Source organism: Bacillus rossius, chromosome 2 (assembly GCF_032445375.1).
Source record: "Bacillus rossius redtenbacheri isolate Brsri chromosome 2, Brsri_v3, whole genome shotgun sequence".
Classification (NCBI taxonomy): Eukaryota; Metazoa; Arthropoda; class Insecta; order Phasmatodea; family Bacillidae; genus Bacillus; species Bacillus rossius.
Window position 1 is genome coordinate 104,569,317 of NC_086331.1, and position 27,681 is coordinate 104,596,997.

At 37.7% G+C, this 27,681-nt stretch overlaps 1 protein-coding gene across 3 annotated transcripts in view; it reads right to left on the bottom strand.

The window, feature by feature from the left end:
* Positions 1 to 27,681, bottom strand: part of LOC134529546 (potassium voltage-gated channel unc-103) — a 408,698-nt gene that overhangs the window by 38,970 nt on the left and 342,047 nt on the right. For all 3 annotated transcript variants that reach the window (XM_063363748.1, XM_063363750.1, XM_063363749.1), the window contains 3 exons: positions 23,040 to 23,182; positions 22,743 to 22,936; positions 1,604 to 1,800 (listed from right to left, as the gene is read on the bottom strand). In XM_063363748.1, the coding sequence (XP_063219818.1) occupies positions 1,604 to 1,800; positions 22,743 to 22,936; positions 23,040 to 23,182 (534 nt within the window). The remainder of the gene's footprint in view (positions 1 to 1,603; positions 1,801 to 22,742; positions 22,937 to 23,039; positions 23,183 to 27,681) is intronic.

Here is a 27,681-nt window from a genome sequence, read left to right on the forward strand (position 1 = left end):
CGCACTGAATCACTGTGATTGGTGTTGTTACAATCGATATGTACATTTTAGAAACTCTCCCAATCACGAAACACAGACGATGCTACAGTGTTTTAACTTTCATCCAGTCCCGAAATCTTTTCGCGAAATATGCATGCCCATATTCATCAGTAGAGAACTGCAAAATTCGCGGTTTCGATGGCCTTCAGGATAGACTGCACATACCCCTGTACACTCGGGCAAATAACGCAAGTTCATTGGCTGCCGACTTGTAAGTCGTCTCAGCTGGTTTGTCTGTGATTCGATCCTTCTTTGGTTGATGGTTTATAACTGGTTGAGATTCGTCCAGATGAACAGTAAGCCAACAGCAAAATTATCTAAGAGGTGTATGCGTTTGAATTCTAGCCTATCACCGAATGAATCCGCGAATTGTGCAGGTCTCTATTAATCAGTAGAGACATTCAAAATTCGCGGATTCATTTCGCGATAGGCTAGCATCAAAACAACTATACCTTCGTACCGCTTCTGCGATTGGCTCACATTTTATCCGGGGAACTGTGAGCCAATGGGAAACACTAAACCAAGAAAGTGCCGAATTACGGACAGCCTAGTTGAGAAGTCTCACGCATTAGTAGCCAATGAACAGGTGTCATTTCCGCGAGTATTTAAAGGGCTGTGGAGTCTATCCTAGAGGTCAATTAATCCGCTAATTTTTCCGGTCTCTCTTCATCAGTAGAGACCCGTGAATTTCGCGGATTCAATGACCTCCAGGATAGACTCCAATATCCTCTACACACTCGGGCAAATGCCAACTGTTCATTGGCTGCTGACTTGTGAGTCGTCTCGACTGGATAACCGGTGATTCGAAATTTCTATGAGTGAGGGTCTCTAATTGGCCCTCAGTCCTCCAGATTAACAGAGAACCAATTACAGAAGCAGCACTAAGGTATAATAATTTGAATTTTAGCATAAAACGAAATGAACCCGCGAATTTTTCCGGGTCTCTGTTCATCAGTAATTGCTAGAGACCTGCAAAATTCGCGGATTCATTGACCTCTAGGATAGACTCCACAGTCCTTTAAATATTCGCGGAAATGACACATGTTCATTGGCTACTGACGCGTGAGACGTCTCAACTAGGCTGTCCGTAATTCGGCACTTTCTTGGTTTAGTGTTTCCCAATGGCTCACAGTTCCCCGGATAAAATGTGGGCCAATCGCAGAAGCGTAACGAAGGTATAGTTGATTTGATGCTAGCCTATCGCGAAATGAATCCGCGAATTTTGAATGTCTCTACTGATTAATAGAGACCTGCACAACTCGCGGATTCATTCGGTGATAGGCTAGAATTCAAACGCATACACCTCTTAGATAATTTTGCTGTTGGCTTACTGTTCATCTGGACGAATCTCAACCAGTTATAAACCATCAACCAAAGAAGGATCGAATCACAGACAAACCAGCTGAGACGACTTACAAGTCGGCAGCCAATGAACTTGCGTTATTTGCCCGAGTGTACAGGGGTATGTGCAGTCTATCCTGAAGGCCATCGAAACCGCGAATTTTGCACGTCTCCAGTGATTGCCGGGCACGGCTGAGACAGACAGGTCGGGACAGGCACGCACAAGTCGGGCGCCTCGTCGCTGGAGTCGCGGCTGTCGCGCCGCGCGCCGCCCGAGTCGCGCAGGCGCGGCGCGCGCCGGCGCGGCGGCTGGTAGGCGAGTCGGCGCGCGTCCGAGTCTCGCTCCTGCGAGCTGGAGCGCGACGGCACCCCGGGCCGGTGGTGGCGCGCGGCGCGCGGGTCCACTCCCGCCAGCTCCTCCTGCACAGCCGCGCCATGAGGGGGAGACTCCAACTACCGAGACCGAAGCTATAGCGGTAGCTTTGAATATATATACTGTAAACAAGTCGCCAGCCCAGGTTAAAAATTCTAATACGGTTTCGAGGTAGTTGGTTAATTCACCGCCGCAATCGCCACCATCTCTAGGGGCATCGACTTGTGGTGGTCCCTAGCGGACAAGTGTCGAACTCTTCAAACACCCCTCTTCCCCCTCCTGTGGAACGACGTTGAGCTGCAGTGAATGATGGATGAGGGGTGCGGGGGATGACAGCGGGCGACAGCGCTGCGCTCTAACGTGTGAATAACAACTAAGACGATACAGGGAGTTACGGCAGCGCACTGCAGCGGTGAAGTTCCCAAGCTGCTCATCATACGCTTCTGAAAGACGTAGAGTAAATCCTATCCACTCGCGACTTCTATACAGTATATATATTCAAAGGCGGTAGTCAGGGGCGCAACTACAGGGGGTCCCCCTCTGAAACAGGGCCGCAACTAGAGTCTCTGGCACCCGGGGCATGAATGGATTCATGCGCAACCCCCCCTCTCTTTTTTTGCACATACCACATCAATAAAGCAGGGTGGTCCGGGGGCCCTCCCACGGAAAAATGGTGCTATTTAAGCATTTTCCATACCGGTACATGTAATAGTTTCTGTGCTACTGTACCTTTCATGCATGAACCCACCATGTCCATGAAGTAGTCCGTATAATCACTAGACTTGTTCATTAAATATATGTTGAGACGTTATATTGTAAATCAGATTAGACATTACTGGCGTGCAAGTTAAAAAAAAAACTTTTTACCAATTACCAGTTGTAGTAGGAATTACAATGCAAGCGATTTCGGCGCCCCCACAGCTTTGCGCCCGGGGCGTATGCCCCGCTTGCCCCCCCCCCCTCCTAGTTGCGGCCCTGTCTGAAGGCAAACGGGGGCAAAGAAAGTGCTGTGTAATCAATTTTTAGATTGTAAAACTGCTTAAATAGCACCATTTTACACCTTGAAATGCAAATTTTCCCGGGGGAGGACCCCCGGACTACCAGCTTCAATAGGGGGGGATCGATGATTCTTTATAAAAAGGTATATTGCCCCCCCCCCCTTTTGGAAATTTAGTTGTTGCGCCCCTGGTAGTAGTAGTAGTTATGGGCCCGTCCGCTAGATAGTAGCTTTCATAATATTATATTGCTGACATAACTAAATTAATTTATTAGGAGAAGTAATGTATAAGCTATTATCAGGCAAACAAAAAACAGTGAAAATTCAATCTATTTAGGTTGTCACAAATTTTGTGGTGTGTAATACAATGAGGTTTTTGCACCTCCTACTCCTTTATTACATGACGGTTTATTACAAAACGGCGTTAAGTATTTTCGCATCTATTAAATTAGTTTTGCGCTGCCAAGGAGATAATTTAATACAACCAAAAAAAACCTATTAACTAAAAAAAACTTTGTTTGAGAACCTCTATTTGCTGGTAGTTATGGGCCCGCCCAACAGATAGCGACACATGTCGCGTGAAGCATGGTTTCAGTTTCCACTGTAACAGTGGCACTTCTTTGTTTCCCTCCTTGTTCTGTGCTCATTCACACACTGTCCACTGTCCAGCACCACCGAGGGCGCTAGCTCCTTGCAGCCACCCTCTCCCCCTAACCAGTAGTAGAAAAATGTGATTCTTGTAAAAGGGTTAAGGGATAGGATTGCGATTTTCGGCCATTACGGTTAGTAACACTATAAATAACCTTGACCTAGACCTTCAAAATTTGTTGAATATTTGCCGAAATTGACTCAAAATTTCCAGTTTTTAGGGGGGGCGGGGGGGGGGGGGGGGGGGGAATTGTGCCAAAAACCTTCAATAATTATGAAAAATTAAATGTTCCATTTTTGAGGGAAAATCGCCCATTTAAATTCAAAAATTCGTAATTTGAATTACCTCAAATTGTTTCTGCATTTAAAAAATACTAAAAATTCTAAACGATGCTAAATTACTTAAAATGACAAATCTCTATACTCTGAGTTCATGACCTTGACCATTTGGATAATGACTTGGCCTCCATTTTGAGTAGCGCCATCTTGGATTCCACTATTTTGAAATATGTCATGTATGCCATCTTGGATTCTAGAAATTTCCGCCATCTTGGTTTATGACACCACGCCCACCACATTTGGATTCCACCATGTTAAAATAAGACATCATCGGCCATTGTGAAAATCCGTAATTGTTATCCTAAAAATCGGAAAATAACGCCATGGAGCTTGGAGCGCTCGGTTCGAAACTGACGAGGGCAAAAAAAAAAATGACGACGCATCCTTTCTATATTGAGTGTACTAGCAGACTGACCCCCACTACTTATATCAAGGAATGTAAACTACGCCAACTAGTATGACATCATTACGGCCATATTGTATCCGCCATTTTTTTTAAATCTCTTAGTATTAACTGTTTTAATGTTTCGCTGGTTTAATGTTTACCCACCAGCGTGCAGAAGTATTTATCACCAGATCCTCGTGGCATCCGCCATCTGGGCCGTCATATTGAAAATCTTAAATATTAATCTAGAAATTCGGGAGAGATTCCAAAAATAATTTTTAAAAATCGCTTATTCAAATATTGATTGATTCTGTGGATTTAAGTATTTGGTCCTATCGTTTGGCGGTGCAAATAATGTAACTTTAGCCTAAAAATATTTATATAATTAAATATGGTAAAACGTCCCCAAAACAGCTTAAATTCTCAATATACCAGCCGTCAGTAAGCTGCTAATGTCATATGGGCAGCTATCTTGAAAATCTGAAATTATTTGCCTAAAATACGAAAAAAAATTCTAAAAATCCTTAAAAATGATTAGTTATACCATTATTGACTCAATGAATTTCTCTAAATACAATTAAAGCTTAAAATCATAATTAAAATCATTTTTCCCATTACCTTTCTTTGAGTTCAGAAATCATTCTTACAATGAAAAATTACTTTACAAGACTACTGTCCGACGAAAGAAATATGTTACTCGATATCACTATGCCTACCATGAAGGCCGTATTCGGCGCTGTTCATGATTACAAGAGTGCCAACTACAATCATAAGGATCGAGCGTATCCGGAGGCCTTTTTCGATACCTGGCATACCTTTCGAACAGGTCCTGCACAATGTCAGGTGTATACGTAGGTCAATGTATCCAATTAAAAGCACGTAGACCAACTAACTAGGCAAAATACCAAGAAGTTCTGAACCATTACATCTTCAGTCCTGAATACAGACTTGACTAAGCACATTTAAATGAAATTACGCACTTTTGGATGAACATTCAACTCGGTAGGATACGATCAGTAGGATATGATCACAGGACACAATAGGATACGATCAGTGGGATATGATCACATGATACTATAAGATACGATTAGTAGGATACGATCACATGATACTATAAGATACTATCAGTAGGATACGATCACATGATACTATAGGATACGATTAGTAGGATACGATCACATGATACTATAGGATAAGTTCGATAGAAGACTATCAGTAGGAGACGATAACATGATATAGGATAAGTAGATGTATATAGTTCATCCTGGGACAGGGGAGGGGGGAGGGGGATCGGGGATCCGATCCAGACACCTTAAGGCTTCGCTTCATCACCCATGTTGGATTACGTCACTTCCTTCGACCATACACACATGAAAAAGTGTCCCGTTACGTTCATCAGCCATGTACGCACGAAAAAATGTCCCGTTACGTAACGAACGAACGGAGGAGGACGGACAGACCAGCTCGCCAGGACGTCTCGCTATGAAAAGTATTAGGCGGTAATAAACAGCCAGGAGGTAACGAATATAAGCCTACTTCTACACGTGTTATGAACGCCGGATACATACGGCCAGGCAACCGTGTGTTTTGGCGCGCTCTACTTCCACGACGCGCAACGGCACCGGCAAGTTTTTATTACTACCTCCTCTCAAGTTCTGATCTCCTAATACTTCGCAGCAGAGAAGCGCTGTTGGTCGGAGCCCGTAGGTACTTCCTTCGCACGCCTAACCTAACCTAACCTAACCTAAACTACCCTCACCTAACCTAATCCATATGCTAATCTATGCTAACCTAACCTAACCTAACCTAAACTAAACTAAACTAAACACACCTAACCTAATCCATATGCTAATCTATGCTAACCTAACCTAACCTAACCTAATCCATATGCTAATCTATGCAAACCTAACCTAACCTAAACTAAACTAAACTAAACTAACCTTAACCTAATCCATATGCTAATCTATGCTAACCTAACCTAAACTAAACTAAACTAAACTAAACCAAACCTAACCTAACCTAACCTACCCTAACCTAAACTAAAATAAACTAAACTAACCTAACCTAATCCATATGCTAATCTATGCTAACCTAACCTAACCTAACCTAAACTAAACTAAACTAAACCTAACCTAACCTAACCTACCCTACCCAAACCTAACCTAACCTAACCTAATCCATATGCTAATCTATGCTAACCTAACCTAACCTAACCTAAACTAAACTAAACCTAACCTAACCTACCCTACCCAAACCTAACCTAACCTAACCTAATCCATATGCTAATCTATGCTAACCTAACCTAACCTAACCTAATCCATATGCTAATCTATGCTAACCTAACCTAATCCATGCCAATCTATGCTAATCCATATGCTAATCTATGCTAACCTAACCTAACCTAATCCATATGCTAATCTATGCTAACCTAACCTAATCCATGCCAATCTATGCTAATCCATGTCAATCTATGCCAATCCGTATGCCAATCTATGCTAATTCGGATACCAATCTATGCTAACCTGTATGCCAATCTATGCTAATCCGTATGCCAATCTATGCTAATCCATATGTTAATCCATGCTAATCCATTTGCCATTTTGTATTTCTAGTAATTTCCACCAACTTCGAATCGTGACGTCACCGTTGCAATTTTCGTTACGGTCGCCATCTTGAAAATCCGCAATTTTTTATGTTAGAAAATCGGGAAAAATTTTAAAAATCATTAAAAAAATTAAATAATCGAATTAAATAAAAATCTTAAAAACCACTGTTGCAGTTATTGTTACGGTCGACATCTTGGATTATATAAATGTTGCATATTTCGTTACACCCGCCATCTTGGTTGAGTACCATATCATTCTTACACTTTTCGTTAAGACCGCCATATTGGGTCCTATTAATGTTACAATTATCGTTATGGTCGCCATCTTTAAATTTAGACGCCATCTTGAAAATCTTTATTTATTATCCGATTTTAATGAAAAAAAAGTTCAAAATTCATCAAAAAATTAACTTAATAGAATTCTGTTTATATCGATTCCCGTCCTTGATTCGAAACCGGCGAGGGCAAAAAATATAAAATCAACAGATCCTTCCTCCACAGAAGCCACCTTCAGACTGACCTACCTCCACCAATAACAAGGTATTTACCATCAGCTGGTATGACGTCACCACACCTTTGACCTTGACCTTGACATTTGACCTTAACCTTGAAATTTGACCTTGACCTTGAAATTTGACCTTAACCTTGAAATTTGACCTCGACATTGATCTTTGACTTTGACCTTGATGTCCATCACGGATCCGTCATTTTATGTTCAGTACATGCTAGTGGTCATTGCCACCATCATGTTTTCGTCTGCTGGAGGTCACCATATTGTGTGTACTTGTCTTACCATCATGCAAATTCTATTCTAACATGCTACAGTGCAGTAATAATTTATTATTGCTGAGGTGCCCACCATCTTGAAATTTGACCGCCATGTTGAAATCATGTAATTATTTAGTTAGAAATGCGGGAAAAATTCCAATAGTCTCCGAAAAAATCAATTATTAATTTACAAATTAAATCGATGGATCCATGTCCACGGTTCGATTCTTGACCAGTGACAGTTGTAACTAATTATTAAATAAATTTTAAATTCTTTTTTCCGTTACCTTTCGCGGAGTTTATTAATCATAAGTCAATATACCTAACCAAAGAATTAATACAGTGACGATAAGCCTATCATGAAAGTCTAATTTTTGAATAATCTGAATAACCTATAAGCCGTTCATGTACAAAACCGCACATAAAGAACAATTGTCTTCAGTCCATGAGACCGAGTCATGTCATTATCAGACGTATAGGCTAGTCATTTCAGGACCACATGACCTTCGTCGTTAGCTAATTATATTCAATTAATCCATCGTGACATTTTTATACATTCTAAAGGAGCAAGTAACCTTGAAAAATATTTTAGTAACACCAAGAGGTGATAAACTAGTAAATATTCAATCACTACATTTTGTACTACGCGCAATCAACAAAAAGGAAGCACCATCAACGAAAAGACAGCACCACCAACGAAAAGGCAGCTCCGCCAACGAAAAGGCAGCACATTTGGAAGCAACGACAACGAAAAGGCAGCACAGCCAACGAAAATACAGCACATTTGGAAGCACCGACAAAGAAAAGACAGCAGCGACAACGAAAAGACAGAACATTTGGAAGCACCGACAACGAAAAGGCACCACATTTTGGAAGCACCGACCACGAAAAGTCAGCACCGCCAACGAAAAGGCAGCTCATTTGGAAGCACCGCTTTCGAAAAGACAGCACATTTGGAAGCACCGTCAACGAAAAGGCACGGACCGCAAGACCGGGCCATGAACAATGTCAGTCATATAGTCCATGAACACAGTACACACAGAAAAACGAAATGTACACCCAGTACACACAGGAAAACGTAATTTACACACAGGAAAACGGAATATACACACAGTACACACAGGAAAACGGAATGAACACACAGTACACACAGGAAAACGGAATGTACACACAGTAAACACAAGAAAACGGAATGTACACACAGTAAACACAAGAAAACGGAATGTACACACAGTACACACAGAAAACGGAACGTACACACAGTACACACAGGAAACGGTACGTACACACAGTACACACAAGAAACGGAACGTACACACAGTACACACAGGAAACGGAACGTATACACACAGTACACACAGGAAACGGAACGTACACACAGTACACACAGGAAACGGAACGTACACACAGTACACACAGGAAACGGAACGTATACACACAGTACACACAGGAAACGGAACGTACACACAGTACACACAGGAAACGGAACGTACACACAGTACACACAGGAAACTAAACGTACACACAGTACACACAGGAAACGGAACGTATACACACAGTACACACAGAAAACGGAACGTACACACAGTACACACAGGAAACGGAACGTACACACAGTACACACAGGAAACGAAACGTATACACAGTACACACAGGAAAAGGAACGTACACACAGTACACACAGGAAACAGAACGTACAGACAGTACACACAGGAAACGAAACGTACACACAGTACACACTGGAAACGTATACACACAGTACACACAGGAAACGGAATGATCACACATACAGTAGCGGAAACACACAGGCTTAGTTGGAAATCAGAATACAAGAAATAAAAACATTAAATTTTTACTTTCAATATTTAATTACTTCTCAACATTACACAAATACAAGTAAAAGAAGCCATTATTGTATGTAGCCTGCTTTCCTCAGTTCTTTGAGTATGAAGGATATTTCTTTGATGCACGAATAGTTTCCTTCACAAAGCGAGCCATGTAGAAGTCTTAGCCGGTCAACCATTATGTTTGGATCTTTCCATGATGTGTAATCAATCTCTTCTACCACCATCTTACTTGCTTGTTTATTATAAATACTGTCAATATCACAATCATCCCAGTGATCATAATAAGCATATCAGATTTATTTATTATAACACGACGTTTCCAACGTTTCGGTCTCAGGACATCGCCACATTCTTCGATCTTGTCAGCTCTAGGTGCTTCATCACAGTCTATACCTTTGTCAACAGCCTCAGAGTCACTGTAACAATCACTGTAGAAGACATCCTCTTCACCCAGATTACCGTATGAATTCGCTATCGATGATGTCGAAGTGTCTTCATCGTCTTCATGCTTCCTTTTTAGGAGTCCATCATTTTTACAAAGAATGGAGGATCTACTGAATATAGGCTTGAATGTATTCTCACTTTTCACGGTGTTAATACTGCCATTAGTTTCAGTCTTCCCGAAGCCATTAGCATCCTTCAATTTATGTTCTTTCTCACGATCGGGTGAGCTAATACCATCACGCTCAGGACAAGGAAAATTATTGTCGTAATGCAGATCACTCTTCTTTAGTCTAGTGGATCCATCAGTGTCCTCTATGCCGTAAGTAGTCTTGACTTTACATGTTCTACCATGTCTTTTTAAGCTGTCAATTCGTGTTAACAACCTGCTACAACGATTACAGCTTAACATGTTGCGTAGTGGGTTTCTAGCACAATCATTCTTCCCATGACGTCTAGCATTCCTTCTCATGGCAAAATCCTTGCCACAGTAACTACAGCGGCTTCCTTCCGATTCAGCTGCAGATAACAAACCACGATCCATGGTAGCTTCTGTGACTAATGCCAGATGCAAACTAAGAGTTTTAAATTAGATCCAATACTTAAATAGAAATTTTTTCATATTTCATCAGCGAGAGTTAATTTATCTCATACAAAAGTACTTGCTGCAACTAGTTCTGCTTTTCAACAACTGATGACGTCACGTATTGCTTGCAGGTAAATAATATTTAGTTCTTTAATGCAGGATGCGGGATGCTCACTAACGATCGCAAAAGAAAGATGGCTTCGCTAGACTCCAAGGAAAAGGAAGTTCGTCTTGCATGTTGGTGCTCCACAGATGTCTCATGGAGTAATATTAATTTGACTGAGTAATGATATTTTTTAATTCCACCTGATAAAAATATTGCAAGTTTTGATTTAGTAGCAGAAATTATCGAATTAAATGTAACTCCAAATAAAATGACATGTCTCATTAAGAGTAGAACTCCTTCATGGAGAGATCGGTTTCTCAGAATAGTCAGATACACTTGAAGAAACCACAGGAATGATTGCAAGAACACGGGAAAAACCATCAAAATATTGATAAGAATAATCAGGAGCACACGGAGAAAAACCATCATAATATTGACAAGAATTATCGGGAGCACACGGAGAAAAACCATCATAATATTGACAAGAATTATCGGGAGCACACGGAGAAAACCGACAAAATTTTGACAAAAATTATCGGGAGCACACGGAGAAAACCACCACACATTTACTTGGATATCATTAAATTTAAAAAAAAATTAAAAATAAAAATATATTAATAAAAAATTTAAAACAAAAAAAATCTACAAAAAAAATACACAAAATTCTTGCTTGTACTAAAACTCTATCTTTGCTAAGATAGAGTTTTAGTACAAGCAAGAATTTTGTGTGTTTTTTTTGTAAATTTTTTTTGTTTTAAATTTTTTATTAATATATTTTTATTTTTAATTTTTTTTTAAATTTAATGATATCCAAGTAAATGTGTGGTGGTTTTCTCCGTGTGCTCCCGATAATTTTTGTCAAAATTTTGTCGGTTTTCTCCGTGTGCTCCCGATAATTCTTGTCAATATTATGATGGTTTTTCTCCGTGTGCTCCCGATAATTCTTGTCAATATTATGATGGTTTTTCTCCGTGTGCTCCTGATTATTCTTATCAATATTTTGATGGTTTTTCCCGTGTTCTTGCAATCATTCCTGTGGTTTCTTCAAGTGTATCTGACTATTCTGAGAAACCGATCTCTCCATGAAGGAGTTCTACTCTTAATGAGACATGTCATTTTATTTGGAGTTACATTTAATTCGATAATTTCTGCTACTAAATCAAAACTTGCAATATTTTTATCAGGTGGAATTAAAAAATATCATTACTCAGTCAAATTAATATTACTCCATGAGACATCTGTGGAGCACCAACATGCAAGACGAACTTCCTTTTCCTTGGAGTCTAGCGAAGCCATCTTTCTTTTGCGATCGTTAGTGAGCATCCCGCATCCTGCATTAAAGAACTAAATATTATTTACCTGCAAGCAATACGTGACGTCATCAGTTGTTGAAAAGCAGAACTAGTTGCAGCAAGTACTTTTGTATGAGATAAATTAACTCTCGCTGATGAAATATGAAAAAATTTCTATTTAAGTATTGGATCTAATTTAAAACTCTTAGTTTGCATCTGGCATTAGTCACAGAAGCTACCATGGATCGTGGTTTGTTATCTGCAGCTGAATCGGAAGGAAGCCGCTGTAGTTACTGTGGCAAGGATTTTGCCATGAGAAGGAATGCTAGACGTCATGGGAAGAATGATTGTGCTAGAAACCCACTACGCAACATGTTAAGCTGTAATCGTTGTAGCAGGTTGTTAACACGAATTGACAGCTTAAAAAGACATGGTATAACATGTAAAGTCAAGACTACTTACGGCATAGAGGACACTGATGGATCCACTAGACTAAAGAAGAGTGATCTGCATTACGACAATAATTTTCCTTGTCCTGAGCGTGATGGTATTAGCTCACCCGATCGTGAGAAAGAACATAAATTGAAGGATGCTAATGGCTTCGGGAAGACTGAAACTAATGGCAGTATTAACACCGTGAAAAGTGAGAATACATTCAAGCCTATATTCAGTAGATCCTCCATTCTTTGTAAAAATGATGGACTCCTAAAAAGGAAGCATGAAGACGATGAAGACACTTCGACATCATCGATAGCGAATTCATACGGTAATCTGGGTGAAGAGGATGTCTTCTACAGTGATTGTTACAGTGACTCTGAGGCTGTTGACAAAGGTATAGACTGTGATGAAGCACCTAGAGCTGACAAGATCGAAGAATGTGGCGATGTCCTGAGACCGAAACGTTGGAAACGTCGTGTTATAATAAATAAATCTGATAATGCTTATTATGATCACTGGGATGATTGTGATATTGACAGTATTTATAATAAACAAGCAAGTAAGATGGTGGTAGAAGAGATTGATTACACATCATGGAAAGATCCAAACATAATGGTTGACCGGCTAAGACTTCTACATGGCTCGCTTTGTGAAGGAAACTATTCGTGCATCAAAGAAATATCCTTCATACTCAAAGAACTGAGGAAAGCAGGCTACATACAATAATGGCTTCTTTTACTTGTATTTGTGTAATGTTGAGAAGTAATTAAATATTGAAAGTAAAAATTTAATGTTTTTATTTCTTGTATTCTGATTTCCAACTAAGCCTGTGTGTTTCCGCTACTGTATGTGTGATCATTCCGTTTCCTGTGTGTACTGTGTGTATACGTTTCCAGTGTGTACTGTGTGTACGTTTCGTTTCCTGTGTGTACTGTCTGTACGTTCTGTTTCCTGTGTGTACTGTGTGTACGTTCCTTTTCCTGTGTGTACTGTGTATACGTTTCGTTTCCTGTGTGTACTGTGTGTACGTTCCGTTTCCTGTGTGTACTGTGTGTACGTTCCGTTTTCTGTGTGTACTGTGTGTATACGTTCCGTTTCCTGTGTGTACTGTGTGTACGTTTAGTTTCCTGTGTGTACTGTGTGTACGTTCCGTTTCCTGTGTGTACTGTGTGTACGTTCCGTTTCCTGTGTGTACTGTGTGTATACGTTCCGTTTCCTGTGTGTACTGTGTGTACGTTCCGTTTCCTGTGTGTACTGTGTGTACGTTCCGTTTCCTGTGTGTACTGTGTGTATACGTTCCGTTTCCTGTGTGTACTGTGTGTACGTTCCGTTTCTTGTGTGTACTGTGTGTACGTACCGTTTCCTGTGTGTACTGTGTGTACGTTCCGTTTTCTGTGTGTACTGTGTGTACATTCCGTTTTCTTGTGTTTACTGTGTGTACATTCCGTTTTCTTGTGTTTACTGTGTGTACATTCCGTTTTCCTGTGTGTACTGTGTGTTCATTCCGTTTTCCTGTGTGTACTGTGTGTATATTCCGTTTTCCTGTGTGTAAATTACGTTTTCCTGTGTGTACTGGGTGTACATTTCGTTTTTCTGTGTGTACTGTGTTCATGGACTATATGACTGACATTGTTCATGGCCCGGTCTTGCGGTCCGTGCCTTTTCGTTGACGGTGCTTCCAAATGTGCTGTCTTTTCGAAAGCGGTGCTTCCAAATGAGCTGCCTTTTCGTTGGCGGTGCTGACTTTTCGTGGTCGGTGCTTCCAAAATGTGGTGCCTTTTCGTTGTCGGTGCTTCCAAATGTTCTGTCTTTTCGTTGTCGCTGCTGTCTTTTCTTTGTCGGTGCTTCCAAATGTGCTGTATTTTCGTTGGCTGTGCTGCCTTTTCGTTGTCGTTGCTTCCAAATGTGCTGCCTTTTCGTTGGCGGAGCTGCCTTTTCGTTGGTGGTGCTGTCTTTTCGTTGATGGTGCTTCCTTTTTGTTGATTGCGCGTAGTACAAAATGTAGTGATTGAATATTTACTAGTTTATCACCTCTTGGTGTTACTAAAATATTTTTCAAGGTTACTTGCTCCTTTAGAATGTATAAAAATGTCACGATGGATTAATTGAATATAATTAGCTAACGACGAAGGTCATGTGGTCCTGAAATGACTAGCCTATACGTCTGATAATGACATGACTCGGTCTCATGGACTGAAGACAATTGTTCTTTATGTGCGGTTTTGTACATGAACGGCTTATAGGTTATTCAGATTATTCAAAAATTAGACTTTCATGATAGGCTTATCGTCACTGTATTAATTCTTTGGTTAGGTATATTGACTTATGATTAATAAACTCCGCGAAAGGTAACGGAAAAAAGAATTTAAAATTTATTTAATAATTAGTTACAACTGTCACTGGTCAAGAATCGAACCGTGGACATGGATCCATCGATTCAATTTGTAAATTAATAATTGATTTTTTCGGAGACTATTGGAATTTTTCCCGCATTTCTAACTAAATAATTACATGATTTCAACATGGCGGTCAAATTTCAAGATGGTGGGCACCTCAGCAATAATAAATTATTACTGCACTGTAGCATGTTAGAATAGAATTTGCATGATGGTAAGACAAGTACACACAATATGGTGACCTCCAGCAGACGAAAACATGATGGTGGCAATGACCACTAGCATGTACTGAACATAAAATGACGGATCCGTGATGGACATCAAGGTCAAAGTCAAAGATCAATGTCGATGTCAAATTTCAAGGTTAAGGTCAAATTTCAAGGTCAAGGTCAAATTTCAAGGTTAAGGTCAAATGTCAAGGTCAAGGTCAAAGGTGTGGTGACGTCATACCAGCTGATGGTAAATACCTTGTTATTGGTGGAGGTAGGTCAGTCTGAAGGTGGCTTCTGTGGAGGAAGGATCTGTTGATTTTATATTTTTTGCCCTCGCCGGTTTCGAATCAAGGACGGGAATCGATATAAACAGAATTCTATTAAGTTAATTTTTTGATGAATTTTGAACTTTTTTTTCATTAAAATCGGATAATAAATAAAGATTTTCAAGATGGCGTCTAAATTTAAAGATGGCGACCATAACGATAATTGTAACATTAATAGGACCCAATATGGCGGTCTTAACGAAAAGTGTAAGAATGATATGGTACTCAACCAAGATGGCGGGTGTAACGAAATATGCAACATTTATATAATCCAAGATGTCGACCGTAACAATAACTGCAACAGTGGTTTTTAAGATTTTTATTTAATTCGATTATTTAATTTTTTTAATGATTTTTAAAATTTTTCCCGATTTTCTAACATAAAAAATTGCGGATTTTCAAGATGGCGACCGTAACGAAAATTGCAACGGTGACGTCACGATTCGAAGTTGGTGGAAATTACTAGAAATACAAAATGGCAAATGGATTAGCATGGATTAACATATGGATTAGCATAGATTGGCATACGGATTAGCATAGATTGGCATACAGGTTAGCATAGATTGGTATCCGAATTAGCATAGATTGGCATACGGATTGGCATAGATTGACATGGATTAGCATAGATTGGCATGGATTAGGTTAGGTTAGCATAGATTAGCATATGGATTAGGTTAGGTTAGGTTAGCATAGATTAGCATATGGATTAGCATAGATTGGCATGGATTAGGTTAGGTTAGCATAGATTAGCATATGGATTAGGTTAGGTTAGGTTAGGTTAGCATAGATTAGCATATGGATTAGGTTAGGTTAGGTTAGGTTTGGGTAGGGTAGGTTAGGTTAGGTTTAGTTTAGTTTAGGTTAGGTTAGGTTAGGTTAGCATAGATTAGCATATGGATTAGGTTAGGTTAGGTTAGGTTTGGGTAGGGTAGGTTAGGTTAGGTTAGGTTTAGTTTAGTTTAGTTTAGTTTAGGTTAGGGTAGGTTAGGTTAGGTTAGGTTTGGTTTAGTTTAGTTTAGTTTAGTTTAGGTTAGGTTAGCATAGATTAGCATATGGATTAGGTTAAGGTTAGTTTAGTTTAGTTTAGTTTAGGTTAGGTTAGGTTTGCATAGATTAGCATATGGATTAGGTTAGGTTAGGTTAGGTTAGCATAGATTAGCATATGGATTAGGTTAGGTGTGTTTAGTTTAGTTTAGGTTAGGTTAGGTTAGGTTAGCATAGATTAGCATATGGATTAGGTTAGGTGAGGGTAGTTTAGGTTAGGTTAGGTTAGGCGTGCGAAGGAAGTACCTACGGGCTCCGACCAACAGCGCTTCTCTGCTGTGAAGTATTAGGAGATCAGAACTTGAGAGGAGGTAGTAATAAAAACTTGCCGGTGCCGTTTCGCGTCGTGGAAGTAGAGCGCGCCAAAACACACGGTTGCCTGGCCGTATGTATCCGGCGTTCATAACACGTGTAGAAGTAGGCTTATATTCGTTACCTCCTGGCTGTTTATTACCGCCTAATACTTTTCATAGCGAGACGTCCTGGCGAGCTGGTCTGTCCGTCCTCCTCCGTTCGTTCGTTACGTAACGGGACATTTTTTCGTGCGTACATGGCTGATGAACGTAACGGGACACTTTTTCATGTGTGTATGGTCGAAGGAAGTGACGTAATCCAACATGGGTGATGAAGCGAAGCCTTAAGGTGTCTGGATCGGATCCCCGATCCCCCTCCCCCCTCCCCTGTCCCAGGATGAACTATATACATCTACTAGGATACGATCTGTACGTTACGATCAGTAGGATACGATAACATGATACTACAGGATACAATCAGTAGGATAAAATCGCAGGATATGGTAGCCTACGATCGCAGTATAAGATAGGACACAATAGGATCTGGCTCTATCTAGCTACCATTTTTCCAACTGCATTTAGCTCCAATAGCTCCATCTTGCTACATTTGGCTCCAACTGCTCCAATGGCTCAAACTATATTTGGCTCCATCTGGCAGCAATTTCTCCATCTGACTATAATTTCTCCAACTGCATTTGGCTCCTACTAGTTTCAACGACTCGAATTGCTAAGTCAATGGCAGCAGTAAAATTTACATCCGTAAGTTAGAAGTTAGATTACGAGATATCAACCTTTAGTTAGAAGATAAGTTATAAGAAATATATTTTTTTAATCAAAAAAATATATAAATTTTTTAAATTTCATACTCATGCAGTAAATACAAATCATTATTTTATATAATTCACCAAGCATAGTCTACTTTTCTTTGGTAATTGATTAAATTTTCGGCATTTTATGACGCAATAAGAAGTCTTAACCTGTCGAAAAATATGTTACGATCTTCCCATGACATGTAATCATTATCTTCCTCTGCTGTAATCTTTCTTATATGTGTATTTTAATATTAATAAAAATCTATAAATTCTTCTGTTTTAAGACGAGCCTCGTAGTCATTATAATAATAATCCCAGTGATCATTATAAGCATCATCATTATTATTTTAACGAATAATTTCCATCGTTTTGGTCTCAGAGCTTCTTTGCAATATTTGATTTTATCAGCTTCATGTGCTTATATATTGTTCTCAATATCACGGAGGTGACTAGAATTTGGTGTAAAAATTTTTTTTTAATTTCCCATGAAGATGCTACTTTCTTTGCCAGATTACAGTCCCAAATCATAAGCGATATCCGCGATAGTGTTGTTAGCATCAGCATTTTAACATTCTTCGAGATCATAATAGTCTAATATTCTGCATTCATTCCACTTCCTTGATATTGTAGACTCGTCCTCATTATTAGTCAGCCTGGATGTACAGATCTTGCAATGTTTATTCTACCAAAGGATTTCTGGCACTGGCTGCAACTAAATGATTTTTCGACAGAACCAAAAATACACTTAGTCCTCTCATAGCACATGGCATTTTTCTCAAAGTAAACTCCTTGCTGTAATAAAACATAGCTAACCTTTTGATACCGTTGCAGGCGACTATCCGGAATCCATATATATCTCTGGGACTTTTGTCAGATGCATACTGAAACCTTATATTAAATCAATTACTTTAATTGGAAACTATATAATACATCAATGACCATTTAAAATTTAAAAATAATTATGTTTCAAGTATTTCCGCTTCTTGCCAACAAATGTCGTCACACGTTATAGGTATTGAAGTAAATATATAATTTTTTTTCATTTTTATGTGAGTTCAATAATGCCTTTTTACGGTCGCAATGGAAGAAGGTTTTCATTTTACCTCAAGGGGAAGGAAAATCGTCTTGCATGATAGTGTTTCTCAGGTGGTTTAAGGAACATTTGTTGATTGAGTAATTAATGTTCTTGTTAAATTCACCAATTAAACGAAATTCTGAATAAAAATTTCACGTCAAATATCGAAAAAAACTGCATGGAGCGATAGTTTTTTTTTTTCAGGAACAACCAGGAGCACATGCAGAACACTAACAGGAGACTTGCCAGTAAAAACCAGGAGCACACAGAGAAAAACAAAAGGAAGATTTGCATACTTATGCTTTGTGAATTCATTCATACGTAAATGTATAACGGTAGATGTCATAATCCAAGATGGCGGAAAGTTCTAGAATCCAAGATGGCGTATGTAATGTCATATTTCAAAATGGCGGAATACAGGATGGTGTAATACCAAATGGCGGCCATATCATTACCCTAATTGTTAAGGTCATGACCTAAGTGGCATGAGAATTTGACATTTTAAGGAATTTAAGCCTCGTTTAGGATTTTTAGGTTTTAAAGGCTAAACACTTTGAGGTATTTCGAATTTTCGAATTTTTTATAGGAAATTTTCCCAAAACAAATGAAAATATTGAATTTTCTGATTTTTTTTTTTTAGATTTTTAGTGGAATTGTTTCACTAAAACTGGAAATTTTTAGTTATTTTGGAGAATTTAGTTTTCAATTTAAGTAATTTTTCAGTAAATTGTGGCAAATTTTGAAGGTCAGGATCAAAGGACAAGGTCATCTAACATGGCCACTGAGATGTCGCAATCCAAGATGGCGGCCGACAATCACAATTTTATTCATAAACCCTGAAGCCGGACATACATATAAATACTACTCATGCGTTCACAGGTGTGTAGTGTGTAGTGCTATGGCATGTTCCGCATCTTCCAATGACGAGTATCTTGTGGTACGTTTTAGCATGCGTCCGCTTGTGATACATGACACCACGTTATACCCTGCCTTTACAGGGCATGTGGTGTATCTTTTTTTACCGCATCTTCTAATAACTAGCACATTGTAGCACATAATATCCGGCATCCACTGGTGATACATTACGGCAAATGATGCCATGCAGTCACAGGATTGTGTGCCGTGCTGTACGGCATCGTGTGGCACATCATGCCACGCAGCTTCTGGTGATAAGTTTCGGTACCTTATACCATGCCTTTACGAGACTTGTGGTGTTTTATGGTCTACCACATCTCCTAATGAAAAACACCTTTTGGCACGTCCTATCACTGTCGCCACATCATACAATGCCTTTACAGTGCGTCTGGTATATCGTTCTTTTCCGCGTTTTCTAATGACTAGCATCTTGTAGGACATCATAGCTTGCGTCCACTGTTGATACCTTTCGGCACCTCATACCATGCGTTAAAAAGGCTTGTGGTGTGTCGAGATCTACCACATTTTCTAATGACGAACACCTTGCGGCATGTCTTGGCACGCGTCCACTGGCAGTACGAGTCGGCATGGCATTCTGTTTTCACAGGGCTTGTGGTGTGTGCTTCACCACATCTTATAATGACGAGAACCTTGTAGCACATAATAACTTAAATCTGCTGGATGTCTGGTGTGTCATTTTTTACTGCGTATTTAATTAATGATAAGTGCACGTCATATGTTTCTTTGCTAGCCGATTGATCGTGCTCGTGGCACCTGACGTTCAAAATCTTTGTGATTATTCCGCATAATATGTTTAAACAAAATGGGCATCGTTATTATACTAAAGTTGTTTTTAAATAATATTAATGCTAAGTCCTGCCGCATACACCGCTTAGAAGCTGGCTTCTTTGTATTTAGTAATGAAAAGCAGACCTTATGTAGGCGTGGAACTATAATTATTTCTACAATGGTGAAATAAACAGTAATTTTTATTCGACAAATGAAAAAAGATCATCGTTTAGCTTTTACTTATTGTAATATGGGTGGGAAATTCCCTTAAAAGCGTTTCGGTTAAACCTAAAAATCTAAAATTTTAAGCATATATACAAAAATTCAAAAAGTTTCGGAAACACTAAAATAAGCTTAAATTGGTTAAAAAAAATCTCTCACATATGCAGCTCAAAACCTTTAGTGGGCACGGTTTTCACGTATAATATATATTTAATCTCGGTGAACGATCACTGCAATAACATACTAGCAAACGAAACAACTCTAGGAAGATGGGGGAAAATGTGGCAGTCGTGACATCACACTGACAGGAGTAATATAAATATGTTGGTATTAGTAGTTAGGATCTGTCTGCTAGTAGTCACTGTGGAGAAGGGATAGGTTAAATTTTTTAAAAGTGATTACACAGGAAATCGAACCGATGACTCCAAAAGTGGACAGCAGTTTTTCCTTTTTAAAATAAATGTTTTAATTTTTTTGTCATATTTGTTATTAATTATTTATTTCATTGGCTTTGGCAGGTTGGAACTGGGGACTACAAGCCCAATGGAGCTATGAAGTTTTTATTAAATGTTTATAATTTTCAAAAGTAATTTTTTACCAATATTTATGATTTTTTCGATTTTATTTTAATTATTTGTCGTAGGTAGGGTTTGGACCATAGACTATTGACGTGATGCAACACGTTTTTAATTCCTGTTATTAAAATTTTATGATTTATTTTTTCTTCTTATTAGTATTTTTTTTAATTTTCTACTACAAGAATAGTAACCAATTTGATCTTAGCTGCTTAATGGTGGCATGTAGTTTTTTTTTTAAATTAATTTTGTAGACTTATGATATATATATATGTACCTTATATATATTTGTTTTAGGTTTTTTTATGGGAACTTTTCTCATGAATCGGGGAATTTCCCTCGAAAAGGGAATTCTTCTCTTGCAATTGCAGCATTTGAGCATTAATGGGGACTATTGTTTCGATATTTTGGGACCACTGAAGGTCAAGGTCACCCAGATTGTTGGCTCCTTACTCGAACGCCTAATTTTTGGGGTCTTTTTGAGAGTTTTCAGGGTTCTTTTAAAGGTTTTCTTGTGGGTTTATTTATAGGCAGGCAGAGTTTGAGACTACTTTGGGGATTTTTCAAGTCATCGACATTTCTGTGGAACAAAATGGAAAATTTTCCTAGAGAAGTGAATGTTTTCTTCGAAAATGTAACTTTTTAGCCTTTTAAGTGGTTGTTTTGGGTTGCTGTTTAGACGGTCTTCTCGCTTTGTTAAGTAGAATATTGGATCCTCGTTCCTGCACCTGAAGTTGAACTGTCGTTTTACATCTACTAATGTAGCAATGATCAAATTCACTGACAGGGGGGAAACCCTCCATTCACAGTAACATCCTCCGTGCTTCTGGCTTACAACAACTGCCGGTTCTACTCTGCAGGGATTTGCAACCGGAATGCTTTGGCGAGAGGCAAGTGATTGGCCGCTCAACCACCGCGGCGCTGTGTAGCACGTGGTAACACTCGTCTGACGTCACTATTCGTCCGGTGGCCACGCGCGAGAACTGACCACGTGCGACGCCTCGTTGGAGCGAAGTCAACACCTCGGAATATTGTGCTGTGTCGTGTTACGTCGCTATCTGATTGCACTTTTTATTCCCTTTTCACACTTCTCTTCAGCTCAGCGTGTACCAAGCATTACTCTATAAAAAAACACTACGCCGCGCCGCAATGAAAAATATTTTTTTTCATTCTTTGATATTTATTTTTAAAAAATTGAAATTATTAGATAATTATAATATGGCCGCTAGCAAGCTGAAAAAAGAGATACATTTTGATGGTGATTCACAAAATAACATATTCACTTATTTTTACGAATCTCTTTCAGACACAAACGTAATTTAATAAATTACTATATCTACACCATATGGCTATATATAGAGATGATGTAAAAATTTATTTTCATTAAAAATTCCATTTTTAAAAGTATTTTTATAGTATAATATAAAGGCAAGATTCAGATTTTAAAGACAATATAAAATGGTGGTGGATTCTGGTTTCCTGCTAAAGCCAAATCAGAACCCCACTTTAGCATTAAGGCTACCTCATTTTCTAACAAGTGACTAAAAGTGACACTGTTTACAAGACATACGGAAGCTACGTCCATCGCAATTCATAACACATTGTAACTGCTCATTTCGTTTTGTTTAACATTTTCACCACTGAAGCTGCTGCTGATTGTATGCAAATATTTGTTGCTATACAGGCATTGTTTGAGTTGGCAGTTAATTATTTAGAAGTCATTACTTAAATATAGTATCCTATAATATAAAATTTTGGGCAAAAGTTTAAGCTCATAGAAATATGGTTTTAAAAAACTAACCATACATAGTTTATTACTGATTAGAACATATAATACTTTTAAAAGTTAATATGAAATAAAAAATGGTGCAAGCTCACATCTCTCATGTTGAATGTTATTTCAAGATTGCTTGAGAAAGAGTGATAAAACTCTGGATAAAGTTCTAAAACGTCCATCAGATCATCCCGATGTATCTTATGGAGGTCACAGTAGGTCAAAGCACGAACGTTACAAGATGATTTGCCTATTGTTGGATGGATGCACGGATTTTCTCCGAAAATGTCGTCTTTACCTGGAAGCACACACACACACACACAGAGACACAATAAGATATAATATAAAACAAGAGTAAGATGTGATTTAGGGTGTCGTGCGTTGTGAAGAAAAGTGTTCACCTAGGATCGCCATCACAATGTCATCCTTGAGAATCTCGATGGAGCCTCTGGCGATGAAGTAGAGGCAAGTGAGCACATCGCCCCTGTGCACCAGGGTATCGCCTGGCGGCGCGTGTGTGGTCTTGAACTTCAGGGACAGAGCTCTGCCGAAACACAACACATTGCCTGCGCGTCAAACAACAGCTCAGCTTCACATCTGCCGTTTTCACACCAGTTGCAGGGGACCTATCTTGCGTCTGATTTAATTGCTACAAATTTTGACTTTACCATGATGGTTAATGAGAATCATTGCACAGGTCAGGTTGAAAGCAAAATAATTGCTTTGAAAAAAAAAACATGTTTTATAACATTGAGATGACGAATTTGAACATTTAAAAAGGCTATAAGCTAAAAAATGTATATTATAAACTAAACTGATAAATGTTTTAGTCATTTTTAAATAATTCACCATAGTAATACGTAATATATGTCAATTTAAATATTATTCGAATAAGAACAATAATTAACATAAAATAAAATATGCTCTTATTGAAGGGAACATTCAATCGAATGTCTTAAAAAAATTTATAATATTTTTATATAAATATATGTATATTGAGTTTTTGCAAAGATAATATTTTTGTATCATATTAGTACATTTATAGAGTAAGAAAGAACTATTTAATGATTATTTTAACACAATTGTGCAGTTTTAAACATAGAAAACTTTAATGTTTATCACTATGATTTACAGAGTAATGTATGTTTGAAATTTGGAGAACAATTGGTTTATACGTTTACCAGTCGAAGCAGATTTTTTAATATTAAGATGTTGGAGCAGGGAAGAAAAAATCCACGAAATGCGGTATCATCCCTAATTAAGTAAAAGAATACACTTGTCTCTACAGCGCTGAGGTAATGCCATGCCCACAGTATAATAATATAATTAATATACTCATATAATACACAACATAACAGCATCCTTATTTCTCGTAACTATTTTGACATGTGTTACCACCAATTTTTATTGAAATTACTTTATGACATCGACAAACGTTGCAATGGTTGTAAGACTTTATTCAATTAAAACCTATCTAGACGCTGAGTGTTCCATTTTAAAATACTTTATATTATTTATGCAATTAACTAGTTGTTCAATTCTAATATCACAGGCATATACCAGTCATGGAAAGCACAGGAAGCAGACGTTAACATGTTTCCAACTCATTATTTTTAGAGATTGAACTGCAGCCAACGCTTTCTGGTTAATTTCAAAATCATCCTATATAATATGATATAAATATATACTCTGATATTTATATAATTGAATAAAATCCAAACACATAGCTATATCAACATACGCTTTTTTGCATGCCTGTATGCATTGACACATATGTAGACACATACACGTGCATATATGTTAATCGACAAAAGTATATTTATACAAAATCAAAAATAATATTTATGTATAGGACTACATTTTCTTACATAGAAAAAACAAGTTGAATACAGGCAAACACTCAATACTTGTGTAGGCATAAAATAATCGTATAATAATACGAAACATTTATTGTTACATATTTCCATGAATTTATATAACTACATCGGTGTTCATATAAAATAAAGGCTAGTGTTTTATACAAAGAAACATATAGGCGCATTATATTAAATGAATGTATTACGCAAGCATATGTTCACATACATAAAACATACTTGCATAGTATACAAGTATGAGTGTATTATAAATATAAGTATAAACAAATGTTAAGATATTTATACTAGTCTTCATATACTTATAAAATTAAAATAGCTGAGATAAAAACTAACAGACGTGTATAAACAAATATACATTTTTTTAAGTTTAAACACAGATACATTCAAAAATAAACACACATCCATGCATTAATGGTAGGTTAACATGCTATGTACATCAAAATTTACTTTTATATTAGTTCCAAATATATCCTAACCAAACACACAATATTGAATACGCGAATTCGCACACGAAATAATGCCTAAACGTGTTTGAATATCTGTAGAGGCAAACGCAAATTTTGTGAGGTGTTGGCTCGTTGCACACTTCAACAATTAGAAGCACCAGTCGGTATTAACTGTTTCGGAACCATATTTTTATCTTAGAGGTACCTTCACATTTAGTACTTATTTTCACAATCGCACGGTATATAACCTTTGGTTGGCTTTTTGTGTAAGTAATCATAAACACCCATATACAACACTTACACATACGAAAGCATACACGCAAAAATTAGTACACGTATACATACACAGATTTTTCCCACAAATTCACACATATACAACATATTCGCATATATATGAGTTGTGTACATACAGTCATGCCCTCCGCTATGAATCGTGTGACACTGCCATGGTAAGGAGGCTTGGATATCGCAATGGAGTTGATAGTCAGGCCATAGGTGCAATCACACTGGAGGGGTATCTGTGAAGAGACCAAACCAAGTATTGCTTTTTGTCCCTGAGAAGAGGCAAGTTATATTTGGATAGTTATTGAGGTTGACAGTCCTTGGTGTTATAAATTTTGTATTAGTTTCTGCACACATAGAAGGCAAAGGAAAACTGCAGCCGTATATTCCCAACCGATATCCAGTTCTCTCTGCAATCGATCTATGATGATGGTATCTCTTGATTATAGTACGTAAACTATTTTCCGTCTGGATTGTAGTGGGATTTTTTGGTGCACAGGCATCAAAAAGAAAACTGTAGCATTCTTCAAGTAGGAAAGATTAAAACATAGATAGCTGAAATTTGATATCTTAGGGAACAAGAAGACAAGATGACAAGAAGATAATATTTCCCGGTCAAGTATTAATTATTAAGATTAAACACAGGCTGAAGTTGTGATGTAAAATAAAAGATAACTATTTTTTTAAAATTTATTAATATAATAAACAAATTATTTAAATAAAAATTGACCATTAGACTAAACTGGCTGCTGTACTCATAATTTAAATGTGCTCACAAACCCCAAAGAGAATTATTTTACACAAATAACCGAGTGAAAAAATTATATTTTTAAAGGAATATAAAAATTTGATATCACTAGTATATGGGATATATAACGTAGGTTTTAATGTAAGAAGAAAATGTAAATAGGTGTGAGCAATTAAAATAAAGCTAACTGGACATTTCTTTTATTATTTTTTTGAGAACAAATGTAAAAGAATAAAATGTCATAATGCGGGGGTAAAAAATTGTGAAGTAAAATTATTATAGGTTTGGAAATTATTGTTACATGAACATTCATAATTTTCCATGTGCACGGCCATGAACAGCAATTGCCTCGAGTGAACACAGGTAAGCATGGAAACCTATATCAGGATGGTTGGACAGGGAACCTAATCAGGATGGTTGGACAGGGAAACTTAAATCAGGATGGTTGTACAAGGAATTCGGACTCAGGAACGTTAAAAGGTTGTGCCAACACACTTGGTCTATACAACGAAAAATATTTATTATAAAAAACACTGGCTTATAAATATGTTAAATTTGTGACCGTTTTTAACCAATAATATTTTTAAATTAAAGTGTGTGCAAACAAAGAAAAAAATTATTTTTAATTACATATTGTTTTAATGTTGGGTTGTAAACACTTCATGCGTACGTAATTTAGTACAGGATCTCTCCACTGTGAGCATTAATTAGAACACTTAAACACCTGAACTAAATACCACTTCACTACTTACATGATACGGTTTGTAACTTAAGAATTACGACCAACGTGGTAAAGAAAATTTGTACAACTACACTAAATGCTGCTCTAATACTTCTTCGGGGCTCCCAGAATGTCTGAAGATAGTTCTCTAAAGACGCTCCAGTGATTTAAAGTTGTTTTGTGATTACATAACTCGGACCTTACAACCCAAACGATTGCCTCTCAGAGAGTCACAGCAAACTATGCTTGTTCGTCGCAGAACATACAGTCATTTCCCCTGAAGTGTAGACTAGACTTAACTCGCCTTATTAGATAAACTGTTCCTAACTTGTACTACCATTGCTTAATTTTTGTAACGCTTCCACTTTGGTGCATGAAGGAAATCCTTCTGCAACTTCATAAGATTGGAAATTAGTGTGAATAAATATGAAAAACTATTACTCCAAAGGTCTGTATAAACCTCTCTTGGAAACTGTGTATGCGCTGTCATAGCTTACAGAATAATGTTACGACAGGCGGGTTCTTATACGAGATGATGCTCGACTTGGTTTTAAACAATTTTTGGATAATACATTCAATAATGAACTTAACAATAATAACAGAAAGAATGATAATGAATAATATATCACTCAATTAAGATTCTTTGACTGACAGAAAAGTATTTATTTATATATATATATATATAAACTTTTGCGATCTTAAAATAATAGTTTAGTGCAGAGGCCAGTACCGCATTGTCTGGAAAAAAATTAGAAAACAGTAAACGTTTTTGAATTGCATTGATTACAAGCACTGACAAACACAGTCAATATGTTTGTAGGTTATGTAACAAAAAAATATAAAATAAAATTCTAAACAGAGGTTACAATACAAATTATTGTAATATAACTATGAGATTGGCTAACTACGTTGTGATTATAGCAGAAACAACATAAATTAATATACTGAACCCAACTGGTACAGTAACGAAAA